The sequence below is a fragment of the Phodopus roborovskii genome, unplaced genomic scaffold (genome assembly GCF_943737965.1).
Source record: "Phodopus roborovskii unplaced genomic scaffold, PHOROB, whole genome shotgun sequence".
NCBI classification, from domain to species: Eukaryota; Metazoa; Chordata; class Mammalia; order Rodentia; family Cricetidae; genus Phodopus; species Phodopus roborovskii.
In genome coordinates, this window is record NW_026126625.1 from 2168999 (window position 1) to 2186305 (window position 17307).

General features: G+C 41.2%; 1 protein-coding gene across 1 annotated transcript in view; it reads left to right on the forward strand.

Moving 5' to 3' along the window:
• Window positions 1-1478: 1478 nt before the first annotated feature.
• Window positions 1479-17307, forward strand: part of Agbl1 (AGBL carboxypeptidase 1) — a 63238-nt gene continuing 47409 nt past the window's right edge. Inside the window, exon 1 of the mRNA XM_051206580.1 lies at window positions 1479-1784. Coding sequence (XP_051062537.1) covers window positions 1734-1784 — 51 coding nt within the window. The 5' untranslated portion in view covers window positions 1479-1733. The remainder of the gene's footprint in view (window positions 1785-17307) is intronic.

Here is a 17307-nt window from a genome sequence, read left to right on the forward strand (position 1 = left end):
ATAAAATTCACCACAAAGCTCTGTCTAATATGGCATGGTTTGCCCCTCCCAGCAGTGGGGCTTCAGGGCAAGGACTCCCCCACCCCCCACCCTGTGACATCAAATCAGCAGGTAGTCTTAGGGACTTCAGAATCTCTGAATAGCATTGCCTCTTGCTTTGAAATCTAGAGTGTAGTTCTTTTTGGGCTTCTTCAAGGATCTTCTGTCTTTCCCCTCTCTAATCTCCTTGAAAATGAAGGCATGGAGGCAGTTTTCTCAAAGACGACCCAATGAGGGGTGTCCTTCTCTTCATGGATGCCCCATGTGTTTTAATGGTATCCAATTCACTCTACTTCTGGATAAGATACTATACCCAGGAGGATTCCAGGCTTGAGGTTAGCTCCTGCCTTTAGGAAAATCTTCAGTTGCAAACAGCAGAAGAGAGTATTACCCCACTGCTAGCACTTTAGCCTGAATGGATGGGAGACCTCTGCAGTTAAAGCCACTAAAGCCCCTTCCCTCTCCTCCCCTGCCTCCTGACCACACAAATAAGACTGACCTTGATTTCCCTGCATAGCTTAGGTTGGCCTTGAACTTATGATCCTCTGCCTTCCTTAGTTGAGAGCATTACAGTGCAATAGGATACTTGGCAATTGTCATGGAAATTTCTTAAGGGCAAGAACGACAAGAATTCACCCTTGAATTTAGACTTTGGCCATGCCTGACCCCTGACTCAGAACTGACACTCAGGCCAAGTAGGACCTGCAAATGTACACTGTCCTCCCTCAATAGTACCAGAGTACGTGGGCAGCCACAGGCTAGATGCCTCGGATGCTCTTCAGAGCTCCCAGCTCTGTAGGAAGTGTCACCTGGGAGGTGTGTGTGTGTGTGTGTGTGTGTGTGTGTGTGTGTGTGTGTGTGTGTGTGTGTTTATCCCAGCCTTTTTGGTCTCTTGCTTTGAAGAATGCTTGCTTGCTTCAGCAGGCGGAATTGTGGTAGCGTTTGCAAGCTTGGCTGTTTGTGGCCAGGCATAAATTCCCAAACTCTATGCTCCTGACACTTAATATCTCTTTCCCTTGGTTTCCTCATCTGAAAAACAAAGTGATAATAAAACTTACCTCCCCATAGTTACTGTTTAAATGAAAGAATTCTATAAGAGACTTGCTCCATAAAAATGTCCAGGATGGTTATTTTTCTTCTCGGCTAGAGCTTCTGTTCCCTAAGCCTGGGACCTCAGGGGGCCCTGGGCTTCTGTGCCCTGAGCTGCCACAGTTGTGCAAGCACTCTTGGGTCTCCTGTTACAACCAGGAGCCGGCAACAGACCAAAATAAGTGTGTGCGTGGGGTGAGGTGGGGGTGGGGGTGGGGCAGGCGTGTGAACCTCTGCAGGGACTCTGACCAGGTCAGCTGGGAATGCCTGTCAACCATCCAGGGTGGCTTTTCCTCTAGGCTCCTGTATGGGTCTGGAGGTGGGTGAGTGACTCATGAGGGTGCCCTCCCCATTCCTACATCCAAATGCTCAGCCCTTCCCAGAGCCAGGGCTCACCTAATCCCCACAGTGGGAGTCAGGGGGCATCCACGCCTGTGCTGAAGGCTAAGGTTGCACAGTGGTAACTTCACACTCTGCAGCATGTGGAGCTGAGGCCTCTGCACAGCAGTCTCCTGCAAGGCGGGCAGCGAGGTCAGCCTGGCAGGTATCAACCTCTCTAGCCAGGATCCAGCCTCAGGCACTGGTGTCCCAGGACCTGCGCAGAGATGGCTGAACAAGAAGGCAGTGGCCTGCAGGTGCTGTTGCACACACTTCAGGTAGGAAGTGCACAGTCCAGTGGGCTTTTGCCTTTACCGTGCTGGCCTGTGTTGGTGTATGAACACTCAGTCCCCTCTGGCAGTCAGTGGCCTGGCTTGCTAAGCCAGCAGCTGCATAGGCACCAGCTCTCACCTTGAAGCTGCCCTAAGTGATGCTGCGGTGTTTAAATATTAAACGCAACAATGCTGGTGATTGTTCTGCTTAAATTATTGAACCTGGTGGGATCAAAGGCTCTGGCTAAAAGATACAGGTTTGCTAGATATAGGAAACATAGCAGGGTGGGGTAGGGGTTGGAGAGCCTGTCTGGTAAATGAAGGATGTCTAGTAAAGCTATTGAACGAGGCTAAAAACCTTGAGAATTGTGTTGGAGAAATGAGTGACTAGGGAGAGGACTTCTTTTGGGTTTCTCCTGCTAAATGGTTTCTTCAATAAGCTTCCAAATTGCATTCTGCATTAGACTAGCCCAGGATGCTAACTGTGTATATTCTCAGGCCAGATGTGGCCAGAAGGCATTGGAACCAATCAGGGGCTGAAGCCTTGGAATTGGCTTTCTCCATGGTGATGCTATTCACTGGTAATTTTGAGAAGCCCTTTTCCAGGGCAGTGTTTTGCAAAAGTGTTTGTACAGTGGAAATAGTGATGTTTACAATGCTACTGCCTCCCTCCCCCCCCAAAAAAAAGACGTGGATTCATCGTTCTGGGTAAAAATCATCATTAAAAGTTTGGAAATTCCTGGGTTGAGAACTACTTGGGAAGATGCTTGTCTTTTTTTTTTTTTTGGTGGAATTCAGTGGTAATCTGTGCTCAAGAGCCTTGCAGGGTCTCTACCCTGGGAGGCTGGAACCTGAATGTTATGAACAGAAGTCATGAAGACAGCTGTCCAGAGCAGGGGGACTAGACTTGTACACATTCTGCATGTGTTCCTTTCCTCCTGCTGTGAAAAATGTTTGCTTCTTCCTCCTGCCACTTGAAGGAAATTGGCGTTCCTAAAATGTCGAGGAACAACTATACAGAGTAGAGTAAGCCCTAGAAGTGAATGGAGTGGGATTTGCAATATCACATGACTGTTGAAAAGGAGCACCTTGGCTAGCATTCAGGAAGTTTAAAATCCATTTGTGTGTATACTTTTTGTGTTCTCCCTTCTGTATTTAGCATGTGCATATGTCCATGTACATATGTCTATGTGGACATCAGAGGTCAATCATGGGTACCTATCATTCTTCACCTTGCTTTTTGAGACAGGGTCTCCTACTGAATCCAGAGCTTGCTGATTCAGCAAGGTTGGCTGGCCACAAATCACAGTAACCTGCCTGGCTCCATCACCCCAGTGTTGGGGCTATAAGCACATGCCACCATGCCTGGCTTTTGTGTATAGATTCTGGAGCTCACACTCAGGCACTTATGTTTGTATGGCAAGCACTTTACTGACTGAGTCATCTCCCCAGACCCAAAGTCTAGTTCTTTAGTGTCATTTGTCTCATTGTATGTGATGCGTACAAGGCAAGGACATATTTGGGTCAGGGGTGTGGAAGGTGGGCATCAACCTCAAAACAAACTGATGAAGTATAGCTTAAAAGCATTTACGTGGCTAGGTGCTTTGACAGCCAGGTATTACAAGTTAATGTTCTCAATTTTGTTGTAATTTCTGAAGTTATATAGAATTCTTGATGAACTGTTTCTCACAGGAGCGAAAGCCTTGGCTGCTTAGAATTTCCTCACTCTAGCTGTCTAGGGAAAGAAGGATGCTGATAGACTGGCATCAGTGAAAATGAATGTCCTGCAGGTGGCTAGAAGCCACTGCAGGTTTAGCCTCATCTTCTGTCTTCCTCCCAGAGGGGATTTATAATTGATATTTAGAATGAACACTCTAGGGCACTGCACAATTCTCCATTATCAGAGAAAGATTTAATTATTTTCACTAGGCCCTACTTAGTTTCCAATTAACTAGAACATTAAAATAACACCAGTGTGTGTCTCCTGACGGTTAGTTTAGTTGTGGCACACTTGACTTGAGCCAACTTGAGCTGGCTTGACCCGCCCCCCGCCCCCCAGTACTTCTAAGAGCCCTGTATGTAGCTCCGTTGTAGAAGTTAGAACTATCAAATTCTTTTTTAAAAAAATGAACTCAGAAAAAGCCTGGAGTTGGATGATGGATTTGATGCCCTGTTCCAATGCCTGTTCCAGGTTTGCTTTATCTAGACTCTATTTTCTAGAGGCTACCAAAGGCTTCTGGAAGAGCTTAAGCAGGAATACTCCTAATTAGGAATTTCCAAGAACTTGCCAATTCAACTCCCTCCCCTTCTTCATCATACACAAAAGTGAGAGACAGAAGAGGGTTTCACATAGCTTTCCAAACCTCTGGGGAAGATGAATAGAGGTAAACTTAGGTTTGAGTTTCCTTGTGTTTGAACAGTTTCCCAGAACTTTACCAGGGCAGGACAAAAGAGAACAGGGCTAAAAAGAATATACTCAATGTGACAGATGCCCCCACTATGCCTTACAATTCTGGAAGCTCCCTTCCTTGAGGATATCACCTCTTTGGAATCTCAGCATAACCCTGACCATCATGAAATATTCTTTTGATCTGTTATCTTTCTCAGTGCAAACCGGATGAGACAAATGGTTTTTGTCCTGTTTCAGTTTGAACTCAGCTTTCTTCTACCTGGAGTATGAGAATCAGTTTTCTGCTGAATAGTTTCTAAGTTCCTGGCCTTGACAACTCCAGTTTAAGGCAGAAAATTAGACTGATGGGGATCTTCAGGGAGAAGGGGAGACATCTGAAGTACCGGTGTAAGAGGTGTAAGGGATTGTGGCCCAACCTTAGTTAGCTCTTGCCAGCTGTTTATCCTTATGCAAGTCGCTTGACCTCCCTAGTCATCCCTCTATGGATCTATAGATGTGTGTGGGTAGGGAGGAAAATAAAAACAGGTCCCTAAGCACTTAGGGTAAGGGTTAAAAGAACATATTTGAAAAAGCACACGTAAACTGTACATGACTGTCCAAATGACTGTGGTTTGGGTGATTTCCCTAGAGGAATACCCAATCCTGGGATGCTGGGAACAATTCTCCACATCCTTCATAAACCTGCCCTTTCTTGGGTGGAGTCCAATACACTTGGAAAAAAGGAAGGTGTCTCATTTTGTCCTGCTCTTGTCTCTTTGTATGGTTTGAGCTAATGGGGAAGATGGGGAGCTGCCAGGGTCGCAGGATGTGGACTGTGTGCCAGCCCTGATGTCACAAGCCCTCATCCAGCAGTGTCCCATGAAATGCCAGTTAAGAACCTTATTGAATCATGAAAAATGTATAATGATTAGGTCAGCTTTGGCACACTCTGAGCTGTGATGTGGGCACATGTTTGCTGTTTGCATTCATACTTTATTATTTTATGTTCAAACTGAATCCCAGATCTGCAGCTTTGCCAAAATGTGTATAGCTGATTGCCTTTCTCAAATGAGGTTCCAAGAACATCATTTATTATGGATTGTGAATGAATGAGGTTTCAGGATGTGGGGTTTCCTGTCTCGAGTAAACATTGACCTTACTAATAGGAAACCTTGCTTGGGACATCCAGTCTCCTTTTTTCTTTGGACTTGGTCCTCCAAGGATTATTTTCAAGATTGCAGGGGACTCGGTGCCTAGACTGCAATGAGGGAATGTGTGGGAAAATGATGACTGATATGTCTCCTTCACAGTACTTAGGAGTTTTTTTCTTCTACATGTGCTTGATAATTTCTCTTGTAGACCTCTCCATGGAGGATGAGGAACTACCCATCTACTCTATCTATGGAGCCAGGTGGGACAGAAACAGAACCTTCCCCTTGGACAGAAACCCATCTATTTGTCTATCATTTTCTCTGCGATACAAGAGATCTAGAGAAAGAGCATACACCCTCTATTTAAAACTTGTGTGTCTCCTGACATACAACTGAGTTTCCCTTGTTTGACATTTCTCATTTAAAATAAGATTTAAAATACCTACCAATAGGCTGCCAATGAGTTAAGAATAATGCATGCAAAGACATAAACACAGTGGCCTTTGCCCAGTAGTTGCAATGATCATAGTTGAATGCAGTTCCTGTCCTCATGAAAACCCGGTGCAGAGTAAAAAGGTGGCAAGACAAATACCTGAAAAAAAAAAAAAAAACTCACATGTGGTGAAAGCTGTGGTAAAGGTGAATGCCAAAAAAAAATTCCATGGAATTTGGATTGGAAACAATTCTTAGGTAGAGGTTCATGGAAGGCCTTGGAAGGCAACCCCAGTTTTAGTGGGGGTGAGCCTGGGCTTTCCAGAATGAGCAGAAGACATGAGATCATTCCTATCTAGGGAGAATGTACAAGGGATTTGAGAATTGTTGTGATATCCAATTTGATTAAAATAAAATCCTTAAGGGAAAAGGAATATGGAAACAGAGGTTTGCTCAGATTATGAAGGGTCTTGAGTGGTGAGCTTCAGGCTTGAGGTGCTCTTGGAAATAGCTGTTCATTACTAAATGTGGCTTCAACTGTAGAGCTGTTTAGATTGGGTGATACTTGATTTGACGCAACACTGTTTCATGATGTTGTCATGTTGTATCCTTGCCCTATTTTTTCTTCCTTTAAACTTTATTTTATTGTGTCTTTATGTGGTATATGTAAGTGTTCATGTGTGTGTGCCTGTGCACTATGGATATTTGTGGATGTGTTCAGATGTGTTCATGTATGGATGTGTTTACATGTGGAGGACAGAGAGTGATGTTCAGTGTATCACTGTGTGTGTGTGTGTGTGTGAGAGAGAGAGAGAGAGAGAGAGAGAGAGAGAGAGAGAGAGAGAGAGAGAGAGAGAGAGAGGAGGGGGATTCCTTGGGTGTGCCTGAATGGGAGTCTAGTCACTGTATTTGGGCATCTTGCCAGTGCCTGCACCACTAAAGAAAATGATCACCCTCTATTCTTGACCCAACTTGTGTGTCCCCACCCCTCCAACTCTGGTCCTTTTCCTAACTTGCTTTGATTGGCCACAGTCTGGAGGTCTTCACTTTCCCTTGCCCCTGTAGCTCACCTGCTTTGGAACTGCTTTCCAACTGTAGTCTCACCTCACAGAGAAGGGATAGATTAAGTCTAGTCTTAGCCTGAGGGAGGAGAATGTTTTGAAATACCTTTTTTTTTGGTTGTCACTTTAATTTGGAAGAAGCACAGTTATTTTTGGGGTAGAGTTCAAATGTTGTGGCATCAGTGCTGCTCTGAACACATGGCTAAATGAAAGCAACCAGAGCTAACTCAAAAAGTCCTGCCCCCAGGTCAGTACTGTGAGCAGTTAGCGTCTCTACCTCCAGAGCCCTGGATCTGGTTCTGGCTGTGCCCCTGAATATCCATCTCCACACAGCACAGGCTGAAACATGGAGGTCTTGGTGAGAGGCTGAGACAAATGGCCAACAGACAGGCCCATGCCCAAACAGAATCTATAAATCAGCAGCATTTGCTCTGCAATTTCCTGTTTCTAAAGCAGGAATGGGTCTATGATAGCCAAATCCAGTTTCAGACTAAACCCTGGATAAGGATGGGGTGGGGGTGGTTGCTCATTGGAGATGCTGGTGACTTGTTACCCATCTATCAAATAGACTGGGTGCCTCTTCGTATTTCAGAAAAAGGTGAATGGAAATGCATCCTCTTGGGTGTGACCTTCATATCCTTTTGCCAGAACCAGAGGGAAGGAAGTAGAGGCTTGGATCTGTGCTTTTTTGCTGCATGGTTTCCTCAAAAGAGATCTGCAAACAGGTTCCTTATCAGTGTGAAGCAGGTCAAGAGCAGTGATCTAGAGAGGAAGGAGGGGTATGAGAGATGATGGGAAGAGCAGCCCAATTTCTGTCCTGAACACGTGTTCTTCTCCTTCTTTCCTCTTTTAAGTTTTCTTTTCATGTGCTTTTACTTAAAAATTCTAGCTATTGACAAGATACAATGGCACATACCTATAATTCTAGCACCCAGGAGCTTGAGACAGGCTTATGGGTGAGGTCTGACTGGGCTGTATTTTTGGAAGGGGGCCTGTATTTTGACATTAGTCAGCTAGGCTATGCAATGAGATTTTGTCTTATTTTAAGAAAATTGTAATCAAATACACATAACACATAAATTGTCATTTTAGCCAGTTTTAAGATTCAGTTCATTAGTGTGAGTACATTTTCACCATTGTTCATGCGACCTCCAAGTCACTTCGTCTTACAGCAGCTCCCCATGCTTTCCCACTGGCCCATGAGAAACCACAATTCTACAACTTGTGTAAGCAGAATCATACATTTGCCATTTTGAGTCTGCTTTGCTTTCCTTAATATAATGTTCTTAAGGCTCATTCTTTTTCTGTTTAAATGAATAAATGTATTTAGTTTTGATTGAGGATTTATACATCCATATAATATATTTTGATCAAATCCATCACTATTCCCCCTCCATTTCCTCCATTATATTCCCCATCACCTTCCCGCATCATTGAATCCAGTTAATGTTGCCTGTATCACAGGCGTTGGTGAAGAACCTACTACTATTACTCTGCTACATGGACTCAGTAATAAACTGCTTCCTAAGTTATCATTATACCCACAGATTAGCACATCTCTCAGCTCTCATTGGAGAAGATTCTTTTTGGAGTAGATGATGATTGATGTAGGAACCAACAGTGATCAATGAACAGAGAATGAGAGACCTTGGAATACTCAGGGCTCATTCTTCTTGCTGCATGTGTCAGAATTTCCTTAGATTGAATAAATATCCCAGCATATTCAGATGTTACATATCCCCCTCCATTCATCCGTGTTTGCTTTTACCCTTTGTGTAATGTGAACAGTAATGTTGTGGACATGGGTGTACAAACACCTGTCTAGCTTTCAATTCTTTTGAGTAGATCCTTGTTCATTTCCCTGCACATTGACATTTTAATACTTTAACTCTTAAGTATTTCTGCATTAAAAACCACCGATTACAAATAGAGCAGCAATGAATACGGATGAGCACGTATCTCCTAGTAGGAAGTAGAGTCCTTTAGGTACATGCTCAGGAGTGGTTCCAATCATGTATATATCTAATTCTAGTTTGTTGATAAACTGTCAAAATGATTTTCATAGTGGCACCATCAGGTGGTAGTTCCCCCAATAGTGCATGAAAGTTCCCTGTTCCCTGTATTATTTCCAACATTTGTCACCTTTGTTTTTACTTCTTTTAAAAAAGTTCTTTCTTTTATTTTTTTGAGATTAATATAGTTGTATCATTTCTTCTTACCTTTCCTCTCTTCAAACTCTTCAACAAATCCCCTCCCCTCACTCTCTTCCAAATTCTTGGCCTCTTTTCAATAAGTGTATATATTATATGTATCCCTAAATATATTAATACAACCTGCCTCATTTGTATCATGTTACAATGGGCTGACCATTTGATATTAGATAACCAATTAGTGTACTATTAATCTTAGCTATTCTGACTAGTGTCAGACAACATGGAAGACTAATTTTCATTTACATTTCTCCCACAGCTAAGGATAGTGACTACTTTTAAAGAATATTTCTTGTTCTTTATGTTTCTTCTGAGAACTCTGTTCAGTTACAGCCCACATTTTAATTGGCTTGTTTGTTTTCTTGTTATGTATTTTTTGAGTTCATTGTATACTCTAGGCACTAATCCTCAGTCACATATAGCTGTTATTTTTCCCCCTATTCTGTAGGCTGCCCATTCTTCAGTCAGTTAACATTTTTCTTTGCAGTACAGAAATGTCTTAATTTCCTTTCTAGTACAGACAATCTGTCTTGGGTGACTAGAGTCCTATTCAAAAAGTCCTTACCTGAGTCTATGAAAAGAATTAATAAAAATTTCATCTTTGCAAACAACTAAAAAAAAATCAATTTTCAAAGAGAAAAAGCAAACTCTAAAATTGAAATCAAAGCTGAGTGGAATACAAACAAATCAACTAAACTATTATCATAACTATACAGAAGATAATTGTTCACATAACCAGCACCTAGATGAAGCAATTGTGAACTCCCTGTGCCCCAGAGGAATTTTGTCGTGTCTACTGCTCCCTGGATTCACCTCTGCTCTGATTCCTCTCACCACAGATTGCTTCTGAAGACTTTGTATTTCATATAAATAGGATCCTACAGAAGGTCTTCTCTTGTGTCTGGCTCTTTTTATTTAACTCTGTGATTCCTCCAAATTTTGCATATAGTTGAAGATGCAGACTCTCATGGCCAATAGAATGCCATTGTGTGATTATGCTACATTCTGGGCTTGGTGATAGTTATGGCAATTTCCAGTTTGGAGCCAGAACAAAATAGTGCTGTTATGAACATTCTAGTAAAGTCTTTGTGAACATATGCATACATGTCTGTTGGATATATACTTACTACCAAAATAGTGTTTTAGGGTACCCATATGTTCAGCTTTCATAGAAAACAGCAATTAATTTTCAAAAATGGTTTACTCTAGAAAAAAAACGTTTATTATCCCCATAGATACCATTAGTTTGAAGAAGTTTGGGCTACTATGCACCCTTGCAGGAACTTGCTTCATATATATTTATCAGCTGGAGGTGGTTTGAGGCGCTTGTTCTTGACCTCTGTAGAAGTCTTTATTATATGTTGTATATAATGTCCTCCTTTCTCTCATGTATGTGCACTTGAGTAAGTGTCTTTTTACCTGGGTACTGAGGAACTGAACTCAGGTTTTACATTTCTGGGGCAAACACTTTACTGACTAAACCACATCCTGAACCCTCTCATTCTTTCATAATAATAGTTAAAGCACAACTCACATTTAGTAAACAGTTTTTGTATGTTAGAAGCTGTGCAAAGTTCTTCATGGGTGTCCTCTCATTTAGTCTTTGGAGTAATCCTATGAAGACTGTACCATTATTTTCCTCTGTTCAAAAGCCTAAAATGGAAGACCAGGGAGACTAATAAATGTCCTACAATCTCAAGGCTAGCACATGCCATTGCTAGAATTTGAGTGGGGGGAAGGTGTTCCAGTAGAGAGGCACCTTTTCCAAGTGTACTAAGTCTCTTAAGGAAAACGTGAGCGTTTACAAACACTTCAAATAGGATAGGCTTATTGCCTGCTGGGGGAGATGGATACTCATGCTTGCAAATCTGGGAAGGGTGTCAGTTGCTCCTATGATTAGAATCACTGGTATAGAAGAAGAGAACAGGTGCCCACTGCTGGACTCTTCAAACTATGTCACAGGATAGACATAAAATGTCCTCCACAGTGCTTGATCTTCAGCTGGTAGCCCTATTTTAGAAGGTTCTGGAAACTTAAGGAAGTAAGGCTTTATTGAAGAACGTAGGTCACTGGGTTGGAAGAGTGATCTTTGAAAGTTATGCCCAGTTCCTGGTGGGCATAATCTCTGCTTCCTGTCTGTCATGTTCTTCTACCACACGCACCTGCCACTACAATGTTCTGTATGGGGCCAAACAACCATAGACTGAAACTTCAGGAACTGTAAGTCCAAGCAAACATTTTCTTCCTTAAGGTTTTTACATCAGACATTCTGTTACAACAATGAGTTCTCTGACTAGCATTGTCTGTAAGGGGTGACAGTACAGTTCTGATGCCATCCCTACCGAGTCTGTCACTATATGCTGTAGCTGATCCCCATACAAAACTGTGACTATATGGCAGAACCACATTTTGAAGTTGGAGTTTGCTGATCGTGGACTACAGTCACAGGACCAAGGGGGCTGCTGAGTTTGGCAGATAATAATGGAGGGAGCTGTGGGATCATTTGCTTCTGCAAACTGCCAAATGGAACCTGTGGAAGTATGTATCCTCCTCAATCTCAGACTGTCCTTCTTACAAAGGAACAGACAACAGCACATCCATTCAGGTGTTGGTGGTCCTGGGAGAATCTTGTAGACCCTGAAATGCCCAGCTTTGCCCATATCTCCAGAGGCTCCCATTGTCCCGCATTTGGACTTCTCAGTTTTTGGAGATGTGTTTTTTATCAGCATGGGTGACTGTGGTGGGTGCTGTAGTGCAGATAGTATCTATGTTCCCCATCACAACCTACAAGAAGTCTACATGCAAACCTGCACTTCTCAAATAAGCTTCTAATGCCCACTGTCAAGGGATGTATGGATTTGAAATGTTAGTACAGGCACATTTCTTAGATATCTTTACCAAAGAATCTTTAAAAATACTTTCATTTTAGATATATATTTTCCATAAGTAAGCTTCTCTGAGAGCATTATTGTCTACTCTGTCACTGTATGTCCCATTTCTAACTCTCTGCATACTCCCTGGTATTTTCTTTGGTGTTCTCTCTCTTCTTCCACCAGGATTAGAATCTCCTCTGTCTTATTCAATCTTAATATCTCTGTCACCTGAAACACTGTCTGGTAGCACAGCAGATGTTCAGTGAAACTGTGTTGATGGGCTCATAAAATATGTATGGTTGATAAATTGAAGATGTAATTTATATATTTCCAGGTCATCTTGGAACTGGGTTAACTTTGAGGGGCAAAATCTCACAGTTTTTAAAAAGAGTACATGAGCACATTTGGAAAACAATGGTTTTAGACCAATGCTGCATTTCATTTCTGCTGGTTTGTGGGGTTGACTTTCTTTTGATGTGGGACTTGATCTCAGAATGTTGAGAAGAATCTGATGGGAGTGGATTGTAAGTCAGTTCTACAGGGAGCCTGGTGTCATTTGTCTGCTTGTTGAGTTTCACCAGCAGAAAAACCATAAGCGTCAGAGTCAGAGCTGATGAATATTCTTCCTGGAGGCTCAGGAGCGGCACCCTGATATGATCAGGGAGCCATATAGAGTCCACAGCCTCAGCCTAGGGTTTCAGATCAAAGGCAGGGTCATGTTTCAGAGTCAAGCTATCTGATGAAGTTCTTCCTAGGGGACTTGGAGTAAAGCAGTCTGTCATTAAAGGTCAGTAATGAATTCTTTCTCACCCTTCTCTGCTGTCACCGCAAACGTGTGTGTCAACACCTCTGACTTCCCAGTCCCTTTGAGCTGTATAGGCCCAGTGTCCTATACTCCCTACCCTTGAGTATCATTATCCTGGCCCTTTAAAGACACAGCCAATCCAAGTAGCTCCTAGGAAGGACAATGTAGGCATCTTTTATTTATTTTTTTTATAATGGTTAGATAGGAACTATAAGCAAATTTTGTTTTCTCCTCGATATTCATCATTGAACAATACAGTATATATAATATGTCCCAAAGGTAAAAAAATGCTCCAAATACCTGCTAAAATTTTGGAGAGAAGAGGGTAAGATGATAATAGTTGAAGGAAAATGGCTATTCAGATTCTGGGAGTGTTTTCACTGTGAGCGCCTTATATTTGCTAAGTACTTACGGCCTGCTCAGAACTATTCTATCCATCTTCCCTGTTCCTGTCTCATGTAGCCTCTGCTTTGAGGCCTGCTTTACACATGAGAAACAGAATTCTTGATTAATGTCATGAGGTCCATTACATGACGATCTGAACATTGCTGGACTCTGTTCCAGATTTTACTGCATTCTACCCACTGGGCTATAGCCTCTTTCTCAGTTACCCCTTTCTTTTCTAGTACATATATAAAAGTAATATGAATATACTAATTTAAAATTTTCATCAATCTAGAGTTAAAATTGAAGGAAGTAAAAATCCCCCATATCAAATTCTATTCCATAAAACAACTGTGTGTAAATGTCTACTGAATATTTTTAGATGTTTGTGCATATATTTCTGATTATGTAACTAAATTTCTAACATTTTTACATATAATTTTTCTGCATACTAATATAATTGAACACTTCTCAATCTAGCCCTGTAGACTCAGTTCATTCTTTTATGATACACTGTACATTTTAAAATAAATGACATATAATAATTTAAATGAATACAAGTATTTTTTAGTACTTCACTTAACCCTGACTTTATATTTATTACTTTTGATGATGTATGCTATAGTCAGATTTATTAGACATTTCTTTCATGGATTATTTTTGTCTGTAAGACTTTCTCCCTATAGTCTAACTCTTGTACTTAATGACACTTAAATTTTGCACAGTGTCACTCTGTTTTCTTGCCTTTTTGCTCCCATAGAGCTTTATGCCATATTATACTTCATTTATGCCAATAGTGATGAATTTTTGCACTTGGCGTTTCTTCTACTGGAAGACTTTCTCTTGCATCACCCACTAGAGCTCTGCCTGCTAGCATGTGGAAAGTCCTCATTTCATCTACATTTTATTTAAAATGAGCATATGCAGGTTTCTTGACTAAGTTTCAGGATGATTTTGGACACTGTATCATCTTTCTGTTTGACCTGAATTCCTGGGTCAGTATCTTGTGTGTACTGATAACTCCCAGGATTTAGCACTATGAGATTTGTCCAGCAATGATAGTGACACTCACTTCCTTGATTTTTTTTTTATAAGTCTCTCATTTTTAATTTTTTCGTATGTTGAGTAGTTATCAGCAGCATACATTTAGGTCTTCTAAATGCTACTATCTCATTTCAGGAAAAGAGAGCTCAAGAACATGGCAGTCACCCCTGTGACTTTGCTCCACAGGACACTGTAATGGGAGCTGGCTGAAAGCATGGTGACATTATTATTCCTAGTTTAGGAGGAAGAGCTGAGACCCCAGCACCTGTGTATCCTGTTACACCTGTGTCCCTATGCTAGTTAATATAGGTCTGTTGATCTTCTTTACCTGGGGTGGAATGCTATGGATATTCTTTGAAAAGTAAAGACACTTTCCTCAGCTACACACACACACACACACACACACACACACACACACACACACACACACTGAAAATTTTGATTGCTTTTTCCAAGTCTTTATATAGATTTTTCTAATGGAGACTCTTCAAGACCAAAATAGTAGAGCTCGTTCTAATCAAATAAGAGATAGCTTAACTTCTGATCCAATCATGTTAAATTCCTCATGCTTCTAGACTTGACACAATATTCTTTTTTAAAAGATATTTTTCTCTATTCTTGACAATTGCCTATGTGTGTAAGATGAGATATTATCACACCCACAACCTTTCAGCCTTCTCCACATACCTCCAAAATGTCTTCCTTTTTTTTTTTTTTAAATCTGTTTCTGATGAGACCACCTTATCCAATTAGTTGTGTCCGTAAATGCATGGGATTGCGACCATCAATTGATCTACTGGTTTGCTTCTCTCTTCCCCAGCAATTATTAACTACCAGTAGCTCCTTAGTAAGGGATGAGACAGACATGGGGATCATCTTCCCCATCTGTGCTGGAGGTTTTGGCCTGCCTAGTCTGGTGAGTTAATGTTTTGATAGCCATGCCATATCTAGAAGGCAGCCTTCACAAATCTCCCATCCTCTGTTTCTTATATCCTAACAGTCTTATCTCTGCATCCTAAGTTAGACCTGAACATCTTTCATACTTCATCTATCCTTATGAAAAGCAAAAGTACCCTTGACTCCTTCATTTGTGGATCTTAGATTTCTATATAGAAAAATAAAGTCATGCATGTAGATAACACAAAAATAGAACTGAAAACCATACGTGAAGATGTAGGGGACTAACATTAGTGGGCAAGCAAAGGGAAGAAATATGAGGAGAGGGCAGGAATGGTGAAATATGCTCAGTTTATATTGTTGATTTGTTTGAAATTGTCCTTATGAAACTGAGTGCTATACACAATGAATATAAACTATTAAAAATAAAAAGTAAACATAAAATAAACTTAATTCTTTTGTTATATCAAGGGAAATGTTACTTTTCAAGAAAACACAAAAAAATAAAAAAATAAAAACAAGACAGCCCCTTCTCATAACCCAGATGTACAGTATTCCCTGTTCTTCTAGCATCACCCAAGCATTTGTACCTCTGAAGTAGCCTCTGCTTTCCTTGATTAGAGGTACAGTTGTTCTCCATTTATTCACACCTCCCTCCACGAGAATCTCGAAAGAAAACTAGCATTGCATTTGCCTTTTCAGAGATGTAGCACTAGATAAACCCTTGAAAATGTAAAATAGTTCAGATCTCCTTACCTAAGCACATATGTTCACTTACATCATTTAGGTGCCGAAAGATTTACCTGTAGTTTGATCAAGAATCTATGTCTTGGGATTGCTTGTGATGCTAGGTAATGACTAAGTATTATTATAAATTTAGAAGAAATGGCAAGCTCAGGTTCCTCTTGGATGAAGAAGACCTTAATCAACCTTCAACCTTGTGGGAACCTTTGCTTCTGAGTAATGGTAGATTAGGTAATTCAGTCCAGCTTTTGCACTGGAGATAATTTAAAAATACAGGGAAAATGTAAGTACCTTTTCTAAAAAGCATCAATGTTCTAATGAGATAATGATTGTAGAGTGGACTGAGGTCAGGAGATGGGAGGGACCCAGAGGAAAGAGCAAAACTCTGGTGCTTTTGTCTTTGTTTCTGGTTCTTTTGTGCAGCAATAACAGAGTACCAAGGTCTGGGTGATTTATAATGAACAGAAATTTATGGGCTCACCATGCTAGAAGGTGGACAGTACAAGTCTGAGGGGTTGGTATCTGGCAGGGGACTTTTTGCTATGTCATAACTGGGCAGAAGGAATCATTTGGTAGACAGGTAAGGATGGGAGGAAAAAAGGAAGTGTGGAAGAGGGGAGAAAGGAAGGGAAGGGGAAGTAGAGAGGGGAAAAAGGGAGAGGATAGAGAAAGAAAGAGAGGCCTCTCTTGGGGAGTTCCTCACTTAAACTGTTCCATTGGGGGATGTACTTCAAAATATGCCTTTTTGGGGACACATTCAGACCATAGCAGCTGTGGAGGAATTTACAATTGGGGAAGGTGGGGTGGAAAGGGAAATCACACATTCAATGGCCTTTAATATCTATGAGAACTAAGTTTAGACTTCTTAAGAGTGGGACCCCAATCACCACACCAGCTTTGAGGCTGAAGCTAACACCCTGTTCTATATGTTATCACAAACTGTACATAAGCCCTTCTTTACAGACAGCCATTCTTCAACTCACCTGAGTTGTCTAGAAATCTTTTAAGGTGAGAAAGTTGGTCGCAATTTCCTAAGTCCTTGGTAGTACAAATTTAAATCCTCATAGACTATAAAGGTATCCATCCACTTGGAGGCTCTTTGAACACTATCTTTTAGGATTTTTGTGTAGGTTGCATTATGTAGGAATGGCTGTTGGTGATGAACTCAGTCTATGATCTCTTTCTTTTTACCAGAAATTTAGAAGATGGATCTGAAAATATCAACCCTTTAACCCTGCCTTAGCTGTTTTGCTAAGTAGCCCTCATCTTGAAACTATTTGTGAAATTCTACTCACCAGTCATCCCAGAGACATACGTTGAAACACTCACTCTGAATATCCCAAGGGTTTAAGAAGGAGACATTATGTTCTCTAAGGAAGAAAGTCAAACATAACAAAAGGTTCTGAAATTGTTTTGAGATCTCAGGATATTATGAAGGTCTTAGACACTTTGTGCCAAGATCAGGGAACATAAGTAAATGTACCCATTTATAACACACACTCTCATGACATTGAAGACAAGACAAAGAGAGGGGCATTA